At 35.8% G+C, this 17,954-nt stretch overlaps 1 protein-coding gene across 1 annotated transcript; it reads right to left on the reverse strand.

Moving 5' to 3' along the window:
- Positions 1-1,681: 1,681 nt before the first annotated feature.
- On the reverse strand, positions 1,682-3,190 carry LOC149205323 (uncharacterized). The gene is made up of 4 exons (XM_089393444.1): positions 2,544-3,190; positions 2,355-2,441; positions 2,169-2,261; positions 1,682-1,996 (listed from the first exon to the last, which is right to left on the reverse strand). The coding sequence occupies exons 1-4, from the start codon at positions 2,664-2,666 to the stop codon at positions 1,799-1,801; spliced, it is 501 nt and encodes a 166-aa protein (XP_089249570.1). The 5' UTR covers positions 2,667-3,190; the 3' UTR covers positions 1,682-1,798.
- Between the last annotated feature and the right edge of the window lie 14,764 nt (positions 3,191-17,954).

Here is a 17,954-nt window from a genome sequence, read left to right on the forward strand (position 1 = left end):
AAATTTTGAACCAAGATTTGCATCTTATTTTATGACAGGTTTTGCTTCTAGTTTTGTGTCATTTTTTGCATCTATTTTTCATTCTCTTTTGCTTCTTATTTTGTGTCATTCTTTGCTTCCATTTTTGCACCATCATTTGCATCAAGTTTACACTGTATTTTGAATCCAATTTAACGTCTTTTTATGCATCCATTTTGTGTCAGTTTTTGCATCTAGTCTTACGCCAGGTTTTGTATCTAGTCTTACACTAGTTTTTGCTTCTATTTTTGCACCAGCTTTGGTGCCTATCTTTGCACCATGTGTTGAATTTGATTTAGCACCAAATTTTGCATCCATTTTTGTGCCCATTTTTGCATCTTTTTTTGGACCATTTTTTACATCCACATTTACGTTTGATTTGTCTCCATTTTTCCCATCTCATTTTGCACCATATTTTGCGTCATTTGTTTCATCCAATTTTGCATCATTTTTAACACCATCTCTTGCATCTAATGTTACATCATTTTGAGCATCCAAATTTGCATTTATATTTGCATCTTATGTTGAGTCATGTGTTGTGTCCACCTTTGCATCTTATTTTGTGTCTAATGGTACATTCAATTTAGAGCCATTTTTTACGTCTACTTTTGTATTTGTTTTTGCACCAAGTTTTGCATCCAATTTTAAGCTATTTTATGCCCCTTTTTGCACCATTTTTTTGTGTCTACTTGTGTCCAATGTTGCACCATTATTTACACCGACTTTTTCATCCAATTTTGCATTTTTTTGGTGTCTAGTTTTACATCGTTTTCACCATCCAAATTTGCATCTTTTTTTGCCTCATTTTGTGTCCACATTTGCATATAATTTTGTGTCTGAGTTCGAGCCTAAATTTGCATGTGATTAGGAATCATTTTTTACATCCAATATGGCATCCTTGGTTTCACTTTTTTTCAGCCCCATTTTGCATCTTGTTTTATGTCTTTTCTTACATCTTTTTTTTTTTCCTTTTTTGCACCCAAGTTTGCATCCCAAATTTACACCATTATTTGCATCATCATTTGGCATATTAATTTGTAACGTTTTTTGCTTCTTTTTAACGCTCAACTTTGCATCTTATTTTACATCTAGTTGTTGTCTTTTTTTGCATCTAATTTGGTGCCCATTTATGTGTCCTTGTTTTTGCCCAATTTGATATCCTTTTGTATGCCATGTTTTGTTCCCTTCTTTGTGTCAACTATTGCACAATTTTTCACTTCTAATTTAAAACACTTTGTATGTCAATTGTTTGCATTTTGTATTAATTCCTAGTTTAACATCCAATTTTACTTTCAATTTTGCATCCATGGTTACATCCGCATTTGACTTCTTATATAGAGTATATTTTTCTTTACATATATGACCCCCTTTATAGATTCATAGTGAAATATATGATAGTTTCTAAATATCATTAAAGCAGATATCACAATTCAAAATCATTTGTAAAGAAATTTAAGAGAAATTGACAACATCCATCCAAAAAAATAACAATGTGTCATTAACAATTTTCAAAACATGTATAAAATAGCAACATAATACTAATAAAATCAGTATTATTTTTAATCAAAACAAGTAAAATCCAAATATGATTAACAAATCAAAATATTTCATGAATATCGTTATTCTACGATAAATTAACAACATACATAAATCAAACTCATCGTATGATTACAAAATCAAAATGTCTCATTGATATAGGGTAAATTCACAACACCCATCTAAACATAACAATGTCATTCTACACAATAATTTCTTCATAAAAAACAATGCATGTGCATGCCTAGCTACCACCACCAAGATCATCCTCATGATCATCTTGACCATCCTCATTACTCTGATCCACATCATCACCAACACCGCAACTATCATCATCATCTCCTCCTTCACCACCATCATCCTCATCCTCATCCTCATCATCTCCTGATATATGTTGAACATAATTTGGATCATCGTCTTGGCAATCATTACCTATAGCATTCTGACAAAAAAAATCAATATTACATGTTAGTATTAATTACATAACACAACGCATGTTTTTGTTATACAATGTTAACCATAAAATGAGGTAAGATATAATATCTAATAGTACTAAAAAATAAAATGAAAATATGGTTTAAAAGTATATTGGAAATCCAACTAAGATTACATACCATAGAGTCCATCCAAACAACAAATTCAACCCATCTCTTTTGCTGCAGCACCTCCTTTTCCAAATGATTTGGAGGTCTTCCATATTTTAGTTCCTATCAATCAGTAAATAGGGAGAAATTAGATAACAATGACTTTATTATAGTACAAAATTTATTAAAAAAATATCACATGTTTAATATACTTACAAAGGTTGTTATCAGTGCTTTTAAACCTTTCTGGCCACTACGATGAGTGACTTTTGTCTTGGTTAACCTCGCCTTGGATGCCTTGTCCTTAAACATAAACCAATTCAATTTATTTTCACACAAATACATGTCTAAGATACTTATAAGTATTAATACATTCTAAATAATGTTTAATGAAAAATTCAATACCTGAATGCTCTCATTGCCGGCTTTTCTTTGTGCATCCAACTTCTCATATGATTTTACAAGTTCTTTCCATACTTTAAAAGGTATGTCAATAGGTCTTTGTTTCAGTCTTTGATCTTGAGGCATTTTTTTAATTTTTCTTGTTTGGTTAAAAAAAACCGAACAAGTAATTCACATCAATGGCATGGGGACTCTATGGATATGTGTAAAAAAATGGCTATAAAGAAAACATCCAAAAAACATATGAGCTCTCCCTTTGATGGTCACTTGGGGCATATGGCTGGAAAGGAACAACTCCATTTTTGAAAATCAAGGACAATCCTTTCTCAAAGTCCTTCCTAATATTTGCTCCAAATGTCTTAAAATGAAAAACAAAATTCAAACGTCATCCTTAAACATCTCCCTTAAATATAACGTTGGACCATAAATTCTTCACTTTTATTGTTATCGGCTCTGGAATGATTTTTCTATATGCAATTATATAATGAAATATGTGTGCACTAATGAAAAAACATTGAGTTTCATTTTTCATAATCACAAACAATGAAAAAAGAATCACACGTAACTAGCATCATTTTGGAAATTTTATATTTATTAAAAATCTTTAACATGTTTTCCTCCCATATCTCATAAAAAGGTGTGAATTTTTTTATATATTCTCCAATAAGCACTACAACAAAACCAACGATTTGGAGGTTTTACACTAAGTTTTTCAACATCGAGCTTACTAGGGCCTGCACCACGGGGTTATTAGTAAGAATCTCATGAGGTTTGCATAGCCATGATTATTAGAATCAAAATAGTAGGATTTGCACTAAAAAACAGTTCATAGAGCTTTCCTGCTAGGGAGAAAATCACAAGTTCAACTTCTGCAGTGCAGAGCACTGAGAGCTCGTAAGCTTTCTTCAGCAATCCACCTACGTTTGGAAAATGTAGCCTGCCTGTTGGCGATGTTCTCAATCCTCTTCCTCTGCATCTTTCCCCTCACTATTCTTGTATGTCCTCTTTCGTTTTTCCCTCCAAACAAACCCTCTCAAATTGAGAAAGCAGAACAACTCACTCGATGAGAATCCGAATCCAATTATTGCTTCTAACAATAACCTAATACGATACCAGAAGTGATTACACAAAACCTCATTGACTCTTCATTTGTTTGGAAAAGAGCCAAGCATATACTTCTGACGAGGGTTTCCGTCTCAAGTCTGGCTCGCAGGACGTCGCTTAGTCAATTGCGAGAAAAGTTTTCCACCTGCCTGTCACATACGGTTTGTCACACTATATATTAAAATAAGGTTGATCATACTAACAATAAGGTTGTATAGTTTAAAAGGAGGGCTCTCCTGACTGCATTTGGTTGGTTTATAGAAAAGATTGCTGGAATGTGTAACGTGAATGCTCTGCTAACTGTTTTTTAAGCATTTGGAAGTATTAAAACCCCCTAGGATAATTAATGTAAGACCTGTTAATTAATGTGTAAAGATGGCTATTGTCCTTGGGCTACCTTAGCTGTTCGTGTTTAGTGATCTGTGGTATTATGACTCCTCAAGTCACTATTAAACCATGAGAACCATGCCCAGGCAGACTAGTGTGACATTGTGGATGAGAACCAAAACTAGACTCCTATAACCACCTTTTTCATCCTTTAAATTGCAGAATTAACTGACTGTTCTAGTAATCGTTCTTGAGCACCTGAAGATGTGCACCCTAAATAATAAGCATAATACCCTGTAACATATGAATAGTCCATCCTGTGCATGTAGGATATGCACATGAGGTCCAATAAAATCACTAACCAGAATACCAGGTGTTATTAAAGCCTCTACATGTTGATATATATGAATGTTACAGTGTGCAGGAGTATGATTCAATTCCATACGAAAATACAAAACATCTGATAGGATTTCCTTATACCTCATAGGCAAACAACCATTGTCCCTTCTATAGATGAGCAGAATAAGTGCTTGGTTCTCTACACTAAATAAAGACAAAGTATAGTACTTATTGCTGACAAAATAGGATTTAAATCGCGGTTCAATTGCTTGACATTCCGCTGGTCACAGAATTGTAGAGTGCATAATCATAAGTGATGTTGCGAGCCTCATTGCTCAAAGTCTAAGGGTCTTGCGAGCCATAATCACAACCATGTATGGCATATCTTGTGATTATGGCATTTTATGAGGTCAATTCTTGTGAAGACATTTCAGTTTATAATAAATTTTGAACCTCAGCAGAGTTTTGGCAAGACCTGGCTGAGCTAGGACATCAACAACACAGCTGATATGAATGACATAATCTAGCCTCAAGAGGGAGCCTCTTTTGTTTCATCACTCTAACAATCTATGAAGTGGTGGAAAGCATAACAAATTCCCCTTGAATATGACACCTAAACTGAGTACAAATCCTAAATGATGCAGCCCTTGGTGCATGTCTCTCAAAGTATCGATATTTCAAATGTTGAAAGCTCTTCTGCCCATTTGATATGCATTCGATTGCAGTTCCCCTGAAGAAAGAATCTTATAAAGGTGAGGCCATGGCCAATATGTTAGCCATATCCATTGGAGTTGCCATTGCTTGACAACTTTAGTGTGATCAGTCCCACCATGATTCACATGGGCTTCTACTCAACACTGGATGTTGCTATTGTAAGAGTCTTCAAGCTCGTTGAATCCATAGTATTGATAAGTGTATTCTTTGGGTCTCTGGTTTTCAAATTCTGCCTATGTTTTCCTCTCAGTATCATTATTTCAAATGCTGAAAGCTCTAATTCCCATTGCTGTGTATTTGATTGTGGTTTCCCTGAAGAAAGAAGCTTATAAAGGTGAGCCCGAGGTCAATATGTTGGCCATATCCATTGGAGTTACTATTTCAGCTTATGGGGAGGCCAAGATGAATGCATGGGAGGTGATTCTCCAGTTAAGTGCAGTTGCATGTGAGACTACCCAATTGGTTCTCATACAAATTCCACGAACATCAAAAGGGATTAAGTTGAATCCCATCACATCTTTGTTGCTCCTTGTTGCATTGTTTTTCTCAGCACCCCCTGGGCCTTAGTAGAATACCCATTTCTGATAATCAGGGTCTCTTCCTTTGATTTGGATTACATGACATTTTTGCTTGTGCCTTGGCTCTTAATCTTGCAGTGTTTCTTCTGATAGGAAAGACTTCAGCCTTGACTATGAATGTTGCTGGTCTTGTCAAGGACTGGCTGCTCATAACATAATCTTTGTCTGTAATAAATGAAAAGGTTACAGTCATAAACTTGAGTGGGTGTTGACTGGCTTTTCTGGCTGTCTGTTACTATAATCATTTGAAACTTCAAGCTCTCAAGTCCAATGACAACAAACCAAAGTACCTCAGCAGTGCAGCTGATGCCAATGATGAAGGAGAAGGTTTGATAATGACGAGTGGGAGATTCTCAATCAGAGATTCAGAACCAGTAGAGAAAAATCAAACTCAAGCTTCAGGATTAGGTATTTAGATCATTAATATTGTCTTGTGCTAGAGATTACTGTTCTTGGATTGGCTCCTCTATGCCCAGATCTATTTGCAGGGAACAGGCCAGTCATTCACAGTGAAGAAGATAATGACAAGATTAGTGTATAATGATGGATAGGATGGTGCCATGGTGCCAACCTAAATCTCAAGTAAGGAGACATATGTTCATCAATTTGTCAAGAAGCATGGCCTACAATTCAATTGCTCTAAGCCTATCACTTCTTCCACCTGTCAAATAAATTGTTTCCTGTTTGTTTAGTTGACTATGGTTCTAATAAATATACTATTGTTTGATGTAAAAAGACAAAACAAAACAAAAAATATGGAAAGTTGTGACCCCATTTTCTAACTACAAATTGAAATCGGATTACCATAGTGACCACCTCTGCTTATTGGAATCAAAAAGGGGGTGGGTTATGCACAATCCTCCGTATCATTTGCTATTACCAGAGATAATTAAAGCCACCCTAAACTCAAGTCTTAACTATGCTGATAGGGTGTTGAGGGGGATCCCTTACCAACCCACTATAATCTGCACAAAAGCATCCTAAGAACATATGCAAAATCAACCCTTCAATGAAATGATCCAAGAATATAGGTACTCAAACATTGATTTTATCAAAGAAAAATACAAGACAGAAAGAAAAGATCATAACAAGGATTAGAAGAGTCTAAGAACAATGCTCACTGTCTACAGAGCCAAGACGAATGCAGAAGAGTTCTTCCTTCAGTTCGCCATCTGAGAAATCAGTTGCATGCCAGACCCAAGTTTTATCACTACCTGCGTGCTCCTGAAGTGACATTGGGGAATGAACTGCAAGGCAAAAAAAAAAAAAAACAATATAATCCAGATAATAAGGATCAACACAAATTCTCGGCACAGAAAGCCTCTTAAAACTTGGACGTAAGATAAGCTATTACAATCTCAGGGGGAAATTACACAAAAAAAAAAAAAAAAACAAATTTACATACTTAAATGGTTTGCACATATTTTCAATGTCTTGGATTGCCTCATGACCAGCCGAACCTTTGTAGTATCCTTGTGCTTAAGAAACTTTACTGTTCCTACACCACGCTCCTTCCATTGATTCCCATCCTTGTCAAACCTGTACAACTTCGCCTTCCTGCAGGGTCAAACATATAAAAAAGAATGGGAATATTAATAAACAATGAAACTGCATTAGGATCATTTTAAGAGCCCATGGCATCCATTAGAATTAACGTCCGCAATATCCCACCATATCAAATGCATTCAAAGATAAATTACCAACGACCTATTAAAAACACAGGAGATATTCCTTAACATTACCGAAAAGGATCCCACAAAAAAGCTCAATAATAACATCAAACATGTAAGAATACAAATCATCAACTATTTAATAACAAAAGAATGCTCATCCCATACATCCCCATAAAGTACAGAAATGATCAACAGCCTGTTCAAAACATCATAGAAAGTCAACGAAAACAGTTGACAGAAGACCAAAACAGACATATGCCTGAATCATACCACCTCACAACATAAAAAGACAAATCACCCTAATGCCAATAACCAAAAGACAGATTATCAAATAGGCCCAATTCAGTATTCAATGGCTAATCCAAAAACCAAAAAATACGAAACCCCATATGCTTAACAATAACAAATGACCATCACACCCCCCACTAAACCAGAATAACAGAGAAACCATCATAGATTCTTCAAAGACATTGAAAAAAGGATGGCCTATAGTTCAACAAAATATAAAAAGACTCGTCAAAATACAAAACCCCCAATGATAACAGATAAACCATCAAATGCATCCCCGAAAAAATCTTCATCGGCAGCCTATCAACATAGGAAAACAATTATTACACACCATAATGAGATCAAAAAATGCTGATCAAAATATCAATGGGACATCAAAACAACAAGAAACTCACAAAATACACAGAAAAGCAAAACCCTAATTACCAGAATAGCACTCTCTTGCAGAAAAATACCTTTTCTGAAATCGTTTTGACCACGAAGAAACGCAAATGAACTGTTGGAAGTCGTGCAGAGAGAGATCTGGTGGCTCGTGGATCGATTCTGGGGCAATGTTTATGCGATTGCAAACCATGATTGTTCATATGCGAGCTACTGAGCTCGTTGAGAGGGATACGCGCAATGGCGCCAAACTACCAAGAGGATTTGAATTTAAAGGCGGGATAGAATATCTATCGTCCGATCATGTCATCGACGGCCATATATTTGTGTTTCAGTAAAACGGATTTTCAAAGAATTTGAAATATTATACATTTTATAGAATTTGAAATATTATACATTCTATTATTTAAGCTGAATAATAGTTTTACTTTGGAAAAATAATTGGGCACATCAAATAAAATATTGATGTGACGGACATAGAACTCCGAAACAATAATGCACCCTTCTCTTACTCCAAAACAATAATGCACCCTTCTCTAGCTGATGTGTCAATGCTTTCTTTGAAGTGGAACTTAAAGAATTAAGTAATTATTCATTATTAAATTGGGATTTTATATAAATTAATTGATTATTTATTAATGTTAATTTCATTTTATAATTTTATAGTAATTTTTAATAGATTTTTGTTAAAGATAATTATTTGAGCTATTATTGTATCAAGATTTTTGTTGTGTCTTTTATTATTATATTTTAATCCACTTTAAACATGCTCAAAATATGTTTTCATCTTCATTTGTGGAGATTATCTACTTGCATATTCAAAAAGTTTTGATGTAGTTTTTGCCTTGAAAAATGATTATTGTGATTGTAATAGTGAGAAATTATTCTATAAACAGTGTTAAGTGTTATTTAGAATAAATGAGAAATTCTTTTTGAATATATAAGACTAATCTTTGAGAGAATAGATATATATTCCCTAATTATCACATAAACAAGGGGTTAATCTTGCATTTAGTGCTTTATCTCTGTAGAGTTTCGCTAAACAAAGGGAATACCTCCTCCTGCGTGACTTCGATTGTCCCTCCCTCTTACAGGATTGCAAAGCATTAAGAATTGAATCTTCTTTATCTTAAAGATGTAGTCTTGTCGAATATACCAAAAACATAGTAGGATTCTTTCATTATTGACAAAATCAAGCACATGTGCAAGGGAAGTATTCATCTATGGATGGTTAACAAGTTCATTAATAACTACAAGCAAGCGCTTCAAACTATGTATTTAATGATCTCTAGTCATCATCTAAAGAGTTCAAGAATCAAATCAATTCCAACCTAAGTTCTAAGTATATGGTAAACCTCTACTCTAGAGGTTCTATTATTGTAAAATTTCACAACTATGGAAGTTGTGGCAAGGTCTCAAAGGAGGGACTTTCTTTTTGGGGCAAAACTAACCTTTTTTCAAAAGATAGTTTCTATAATTGAATCCATCTTCAATATCCATTTCTTCAACCCCACTCTGCCGGATTTGAATATTGAATCCCCCCTACTTATTTTGGGATGAGATGATCTTTCAAAAGCCAACATAAATATATTGGGGACTTACAACAATATACAAACTAAGCAAGGAAGGGTATACACACGTGTTAGAATTTGAATTGAAGTTGACTTGAGCAAAGGTATAACAATGCATATTTAATTAAATATTGGTGATTTTAACAACCACGTCCATTAGATTAAAATAATGATACTTTATGTGTATCTATATGCAAAGACAAAATACTTGAAAGGCACCTTCCCAACAACAAAGGTCATTATAAGAAAAATGGAAAAATAACAAGTTGATGGGTGGTATGATTGAATGAAGAATCAAAGGGCAAGAAAGAAGAGACATCCAAGTTTAGTCCTAATAAAAGATTTTATGGCCCCTTCCAAGGAGTGCGTTATTAAGAGGGACACAAACATGATCATGGAGTCTGTGCTAAAGTCTTATGGGAGAAATAGGAAGCATGTGAATGAGATATTATGGATTTCAAAAGAGAAATCATGTTATTCAATCCAATAGAAGCAAGGGGATTGGTGCTACTTGAGACTCCATAAGCTCTAAATCAATTGGTGAAAGCAAGAAGTCTAAAAGATAAATGCAAAGAAAGGAATATCCATCTATGTACAAATCTACAATAAATAAATTCAAAATTATACAATGTTTCCATATAGACAATGTTAGGTCCCTATAACACTAGTGATTCCCCCATTACTAGTGTCATTGTGGCCCTTACTGTTATTGTTGTGCCCTTATTGTCCCCATATTGTTATTATTGTGCCCCATAGAAGCCCACTATTGTTATTTTTGTGCCCTTATAATATTATTGTTATGTTGACTTTGATTATATTGTGACCCCTTAGACTCCTATATATAGAAATGAGGCTTTGTCATTTGTATCATCCAATAATTGTTCTTTTGTGTAATGTAAAGGAGGTTGCCCCCTCGAAGAGGCTGATTTCTAAGTTGTTGATCTATCTTTTCTATCTTTTTGTGAGTTGGTTTCATAACAGACAACCTAGGTTCGAACCCTAAAAAGTGTAGGGTCTTTGTGAGTGTTTGTGAGGGAATGTGTTTGATATCACATAATTGGATTCCCTTCATCATCAAAGAGACATGTGTCCCAAAAGTCAATTTGGTTTAAGTGGATGTTAATATGATACATTGTATATTTTCTGAGGGTAGTAGCACAATTGGAAAAAAGCATGTTGGCAAGCCCTTGTGTATCCAAGTGATCGAAAGTTCAATCCCGCAGACATATCTCACCAATTGAACTTAAAAAAATATATGATATATTGTATATTGCAAAGCCATTAAGTTAAGTAATGACCTTGGCTAACCCAAATATTTAATTAGAATTTAAGCTCAAACACAACATTAGAAATGAAACCTTCACTCTAGATCTAAGGATATAGGGGTCAACATTGGATATTGGATACAAGACAAGGTGATCAAATGTATCTCTTGGACTAGCATTTTTTACAAAGGAATACAAATTTTAATGCTTATATTAACATGTATGTATAATATAATAATGAAATAGTCACTCTTTAGTTCATGGATAAAAGTGTTGGTGTGGAAGGAAATCTCGAGGGATGTGTCACTATAGTCATAAAAATTGCATTTATTGTGGCACATGGAGAACTTATTAATTGGGTGTAGCTTTAAAAATGGATAGGGGTGTTATCCTCCCCACCTAACTGCAATTCCTACAAATGACGTATTTAGTGATTAATGAGTATATTGTTGTAATAATTTTGAACCCTGTGTTAAGAAATCCCTATGCAATCCAATTTAACTTAGGTACCATCCTCAAAATGAGGAGAAGTCATTTGTGGGTTTCCTTAGAATGTGTATTTCAAGGAAGAATGTGTACTTTGTCGATATGTTGAAAGGTTTTACGGTCTTTGTGTTTTAGTGTACCATGTCATGTTTGGCATTGAGCGTTGGGTGTGTTGGAAGCCAACTCTTGGTAAACTCAAATACACTTGTCCTAAGGAGGGAGTTGGGGTTTTAAGGTTCTCTGGTTGTAAAAGCTTTCAAAGTCAATGTTTTTCATCCTCTTCTTGCATATTGCAGCCTCAAGGCCATTTGATGAGTTGGTGGTCATGCTTAAGGTTTTCATCCTATTCTTGCATTGTGCTTAAGGTTGATTGGTACCTTGTTCCATGAATTATGATCAACTTTGGGTCCTCTTTCAGTAGACACCTCCTAGCCACAGTATTAAAGGCAACATATTGGTTTCCTTTACTAATTTTAGCTTGTAATAAATTTAGATGTAATGGTTGTCACACGCGTTCATATACAACTACCTCATAACAAAGCTAACACAAGCACTTCTACCCATGCCTACATCACATCACAGAGGAGGAATCAATCAATATTATTCAATATCCCGCATTCGAGTATCCCTCCTTTGAGGATTCAATCCAACATTTATGGAGATCAGGTCATCCATTTACAATAACTATCTTTGCCATATAGCATGTTCATATTCCTATTGTCATGGCCGAAAGTACCACCGACATATATCTTATGCAATACGAATAAATAATTAGAATGCCTCAATGGATGCAATTCATCCTATAATGCATAATGCATATATTAGATAACCCGAACCATACGCTCTACCGTTTCAAAACAAAATCATTTATCATACATAATCAATAATCCGTCTACCACAGTTGCATGACACGTTAACATGTGTATCTTAGGGATTATGCACAATTAATCAGAAGCGCAGCATTGGATGCATAGCACAAATAACTTGTGCCATAGTTTATACAGTCGAGCCTTAACCACAATTAACAAATTTGCATAGCGGCTCAAGCACGACTATTCACTATCTTAACAAAAGACAGGTTAACACCAATACTACATAAGATCCACATACTGTGACTGTAATTAGAATTTCATTTATGTGCATCCATAAAATCATCTCATTAACGCCACATGCAGTGCATTTAAAACTCAAGCAAATTCTCTCATATGCTAAGGAATTTATACCATAGAGGGTAAGAAACCAACATACAGAACAATCCACGCAAGTGAGTCAAACTAGATCAAAAGAGAGAACGACACTTGGAAAACAGAGCACCGCTACCCAACCTAGAAATGACTCTTCAGTTCACCACCGAGTCGAGGTTCTTGCCATGGATCAACCGCCTCCAATTGATCTATGCAATGGGTATTTAATACCTTCTTTCATGATATGGTTTCCATTAGCGGTGTCTCGCTTTTATGGATCTTTTTATCCATTTGCGTAGGCTTATCTCATAAAAGCTCACCTTTCTCTCCCATGAGGATTTTCCTCATAGAAGATTGCCTTTCTCTCTCGCACAACTTTTATGTTTTTCTCAATGGATATTTATCTCCAATCCATCCAACTTATCTAGAATTAAATCGAGAAGCTTTACCATGAAAGAATTATCCTTTCCCATTCACCAATGTGATTTGGCAAGAATCTCATCTCTTGGTGTCTCGCTTTTCCAAGTGATTAATTTATTAATAATGTATTTACTTTTTATATTACACATCATACCTAGCTTTTCTCAGCTTAGGTTTGCAAAGTTTGACACACAAGGGAGGGGTGTTACATTTTGGATCCCTCTCTTTCCTTAAGATCCCTCCAACTGCAGCTAGAGTTCTTAGATGACTGTAAGGAGGAAGCCCCTATTGGAAACAGTTTGAAGGTGTCTATCTTGTTGGTAATTCCTATATCGAAAAGTTGTATTTTCATAGTCCAGGGGTTGGGAATACACAATTCCCATCCACTTGAGCTCAATTTTATCTCGCAAAACTTCATTGGGATCTACCTAAACACATATGCAAACATAGGTGAAAATGCCTTTCAAAATTCTTTCCCTGTCTACTTTGACGAATCTTCCAATAAAATTGCCCACTTTTTCTAAGAGATCTAGATGGGTAAAGTGAATGGGAAAACTGGGAATCTTACCCATACTAGAGTAGTCATCGGCAACATAGTGAGAGGATTGAAGTTGGGAAACCATGGCTTCACTATAAGACCAACTCATCCCCAAAACCATGGACCTTGGTCAAGGATATTTTTCTTATCCTCAAGACATTTGAAGATCACCACAAAAAAACATGGGTCTACATCCACCCAAACCGGCGTTCATCCAATCCTATCATAATCGAACAGAAAAACGCTACTTTTTCAATAGAAAATGGGGAATAAAAGTATCACCCAAGGATAATGACCATCACATCAAGCGCTCAATCATAAGGGAGGAGCAATAATTTGACAATCACACGTCCTTGATTTCTGTTGATTTAACTCTGAACACTCACGCAATATTCTCTTGCTTGGCGAATTAAACACCACTGCATGGAATGGACGAGGATTGAGACGAACCCTGGATGAAGCCCTCTTCATTCTCATCTAAACACAAAACTATATATACGTCAAAGCTATTACAATAGATTCTGACTGTCAACAACTCGAGGTTCTGTTTATATGTGGCTACCTTTTATGGTTACTATTGAATGTGTGATTGGCAATAGTAATGGCAACTTAGGGCTGCCAAATTTCCTTCGATTCCCTCACTACATCCTAACGCAAATAGTTGTTCAATGCCTTGGTTGTCTTTCAAAACTGGTAGGCAGCATCTTCTTTGATATTTCTCGATGGTTTTAATTCCACTACAATCACAACTTTCATTTACATAAACTTCGTGTTTTCGCACGAGCGACGATTGTTCCAAGGTGAAATGTCACTTGGATGGTTTCAATGTTGTTGACCCATCATAACTAACTAACGGATATGCCCATTACAATTTTATACCACCCCATTATCAATATCAATTATGCATGGGAACCAATTAAAGCAACTTTTCACATTAATTTTATATGAGCATGAGAACATGTGTTAACAAGCAGCCCATAAAGCCTCATTTTGAATGCCATAGTCACTTAGAAGGAATTCCTCTTGTAGTAGCATCCTCCCTACTAAACTTTGCTAGTGCTAACATTAGAACCACCATTACAACAAGATATCTTTCTAGTGTTGACAACACCATTATAGTAAGATACCTCAAGAGAGACAGAAAATTTAAAAAGTATGATAGTAATACGTATCCAGAAGATGGTATTGAAACTAGTAATTGTTCACGAATCCATAAGATTGTAAGGTCATTCTCATTATCATAATCATTGTCATCATCATCACCATCATCCTTGTCATTGTTATTGCCATCATTACATTATCATCATAATCACCATTCATGCCATCATCATCATCATTATGGACATTGTTTGCAATTGTTCATAATTGTAGATGTTGTAAGAAATATCATCAACCCAAAAAATGTGATCAGTGCTAGAAAAGGGTTGTTTAGGACACATTGATATACGTAAGAGAAATAACAACTCTATTTTTGACAGATGATCGATGATGATCATCATCACCACCATTATCATCGTCATTGTCATTTTTATCATCCCCATCATCATCATTAATGTAATTTCTATCGACATTGTTGTAATCATGCATCATCATCATTCATGCCATTATTGTTTTTGATGATGACCTAGATGAAAATGATGATCATGACACCAAAGATAATGCTTATGATTATGACAATGACAACATCTAAAATTGGGAAGATTCGCCAATGTCATTAGCATCGTCATCATCATAATCATTGCCATCATCATCATTGTCATTGTAACCACTATCGTCTTTATCATCATAATCACAATTCATGTCATCGCCATCATCTTCATTTTCATCATTGTCAATATTATTGACATTGTCATCAATTGTTCATAATTGTCAATGCCATAAGGAATATCATCAATGCAGAAAATATGATGAGTGTTGGAAAAGGGATGCAAAAGCGAACATAGAAATGGGGGCAACAATAGAAGTAAAATTGGATGAAAAGTGGATACAACATAAGTAGATGCACAAAAACATGAAAAACCTGACACAAAAGTGGATGCAAAAGTAGATGCAGTTGTCAATGCAAACTTGGATGCAAACATGAAGGCAAAAGTGGAAGCAAAAATGGGTCCAATGGTAGGTGTAAAACTTGGCACAAATTGTGGTGAAACAAATTTGGATGCAACAACAGAAACAAAAGTATATGCAAAAATGGATGAAACAAAAGTGGATGCAAACGTGGAAGCAAATGTGGTTGCAATGGTAGGCGCAAGATATGGTGCAACAAAAGTGGATGTAACAATAGACAAAAAATATGCAAAATAAGATGCAAAAATGGATGTAAAAGTGGAAGCAAACATTGATGCAACAGGCAAAACAAAAAAATGGATATAATGTAAGTAGATGCAAAAGTAGATACAAAACGAGATGCAAAACCCAATGCATAAACCTGACATAAAAGTGGATGCAAAAATAGATGCAATATTTGATGCAAAAGAGGATGTGAACATGGATGCAAAATTGGAAGCAAACGTGGATACAACAGTGAGTGCAAAACATGGTGCAAATTGTGGCATAACAAAAGTGGATGTAATGATAGATGCAAAAAAAGAATCAAAGTATGATGCAAATGAATATGTAAAAAGGGATGCAAAAAGTGAAATTTAAAATGGGTGCAACAGTGGATGCAAAATTGTGTGCAAAAGTGGATGCAATAGAAGTCGATGCAAAAGTAGATGCAAAACGAGACACAAAACCCGATGCAAATCCCGGTCCAAAATTGGATACAAAAAGGGATGCAAAAATAGATGTAGTAGTTGATGAAAACCTAGACGCAAATGAGGATGCAAACGTGGATGCAAAATTATAATCAAAAGTGGGTGCAAAAGGAGGTGCCAAACTAGGCGCTAATTGTGGCACAAAAATATTAGATGCAATAGTGGGTACAATAATAGATGCAAAAGAGGATGTAAATATGGATGCCAAACAAGAGGGAAAAGTGGATGCAACAAAAGTAGATGCAAAATTTTATGCAAAACTAGACACAAAACACGATGTAAAACTTGGCGCAAAAGGGATGCACAAATGGATGAAAAAATGGATGCAAAAAATGATTTAAAAAAGGATGCAAAAAAGGATGCGAAAGTCGATGCAAAAGTTGATGCAAGTGTAGGTGCAAAAAGTGGATGCAAAAGTATGTCAAACAAAATTAGGTGCCAAACTTGATGCAAAACCTGGAACAAAACCTGGTGTAAAGGATGACACAAAACTTGGCATAAAATTTGGTGCAAAACGTGGTGCAAAACCTATTGCAATACTTGGTGCTAAACTTGGTGTAAGATTTGGTGCAAAACTTGATGCAAATTTTGTGTCAAGTTTTGCACCATATTTGATAAATGGATGCAAATAGCACCAAAAATGGGCTCTAGATGCAAAAAAAGAAGTAAAAAGGGACGCTAATCGCTGGTTTTGTTGTAGTGGGAAGAGTTGTGAGATAAGGATCTTCATCTGAAGAAGAGGGCTTCAGAGGATGAGATGGCACTTACAGTGCAGATGAAGCGTAAGTAGAAGAAGGACTTGAGTAAAGTCAAGTGTTTCAATTGTGGCAAGATGGGTCATATTTTATCAAGATGTCTGATGAAGAAGAAGGGAGATGACGAGAATAAGAAAGGAACGTTGGTTACTGGTGTTGCCTCTTCTACTGAGATAGATGCTCTCACCAAGAGATTGGAGGAGGAGGATTTTGCCATGATCTCTCATTTCTCACAGGGTACTATCGATGAGGGTGGATGGTACGTGGAGAATGGTGTGATAACACATATGACAGGGTCACAAGAGGTTTTTCAGACTCTAGCTAAATGGGATTCGAAGTTGCACATGGTGTTGGGTGACAAGAGTCAGAAAGAGATCAGAGGATCAGGAGTTGTGTCAATTAGGATGGAGACAGGATGTGTGATGTAGGTCCATAATGTACTGTTTGTACCAGGACTCAGATATAGCGTGATTTTTGTATCTATGATCAAGAAGAAGGGGTTTGAGGTCTTGCTACAATATGGGAAGGAAATACACGAGCTTAGAGGCTCTAGCTCTGATGGGATTGTGCTTGGAGTTAGAGTGCATGGTTTATATAGGCTAACAGGCAAGCCTATGGATCATGGGAAAAAGCAGGTGGAGCATGTTCCATAGAAGTAGGTGTAGGTGCAGGCTTTAGAGGAGCAGGTACATGTTCCCAAGAAGAAGGTTCAGGTTCCAAAGGTTTAGAGGGAGTCGAGTTCTAGCGGGAGCTTGCAGATTCAGAGGGAGACTTTGTAGCCCAAGAAGAGCGTGTGGTCAGTGGGAAGCAAGGGTGCTTCCACATTTGGTAAGGAATCGAGGAGGGACTGGAAAGTGATACAAGATAAGAAGAAGAAGTAGGATGCTTCAAGTGACAATGACACTTCTGAGAGAGGCGTAGTTCATGCTTCAGGGATTGCTGTAGTGGTGAGTGCCAAGAGTTGGGCGAGTGTTGTGAGTAGTGATGATGATGATGAGTTACTTCCTAGTCTTGGAAGTACCTCCCTCGCTAAGA

This window comes from Pinus tabuliformis, chromosome 1_2, assembly GCF_031772625.1.
Source record: "Pinus tabuliformis cultivar Carrire ecotype Pingquan chromosome 1_2, CPIR1, whole genome shotgun sequence".
In the NCBI taxonomy this organism is placed as follows: domain Eukaryota; kingdom Viridiplantae; phylum Streptophyta; class Pinopsida; order Pinales; family Pinaceae; genus Pinus; species Pinus tabuliformis.

Bases quoted from the DNA above. Each gene is read 5' to 3' on its own strand.
- LOC149205323 (XM_089393444.1), bottom strand. From the start codon at position 2,666: ATGCCTCAAGATCAAAGACTGAAACAAAGACCTATTGACATACCTTTT. The intron at 2,442-2,543 runs GTATTGAATTTT...TTTATGTTTAAG, and splicing joins CCGGCAATGAGAGCATTCAG to GACAAGGCATCCAAGGCGAG. The intron at 1,997-2,168 runs GTATGTAATCTT...TTTTTTTGTCAG, and splicing joins TTGTTTGGATGGACTCTATG to AATGCTATAGGTAATGATTG.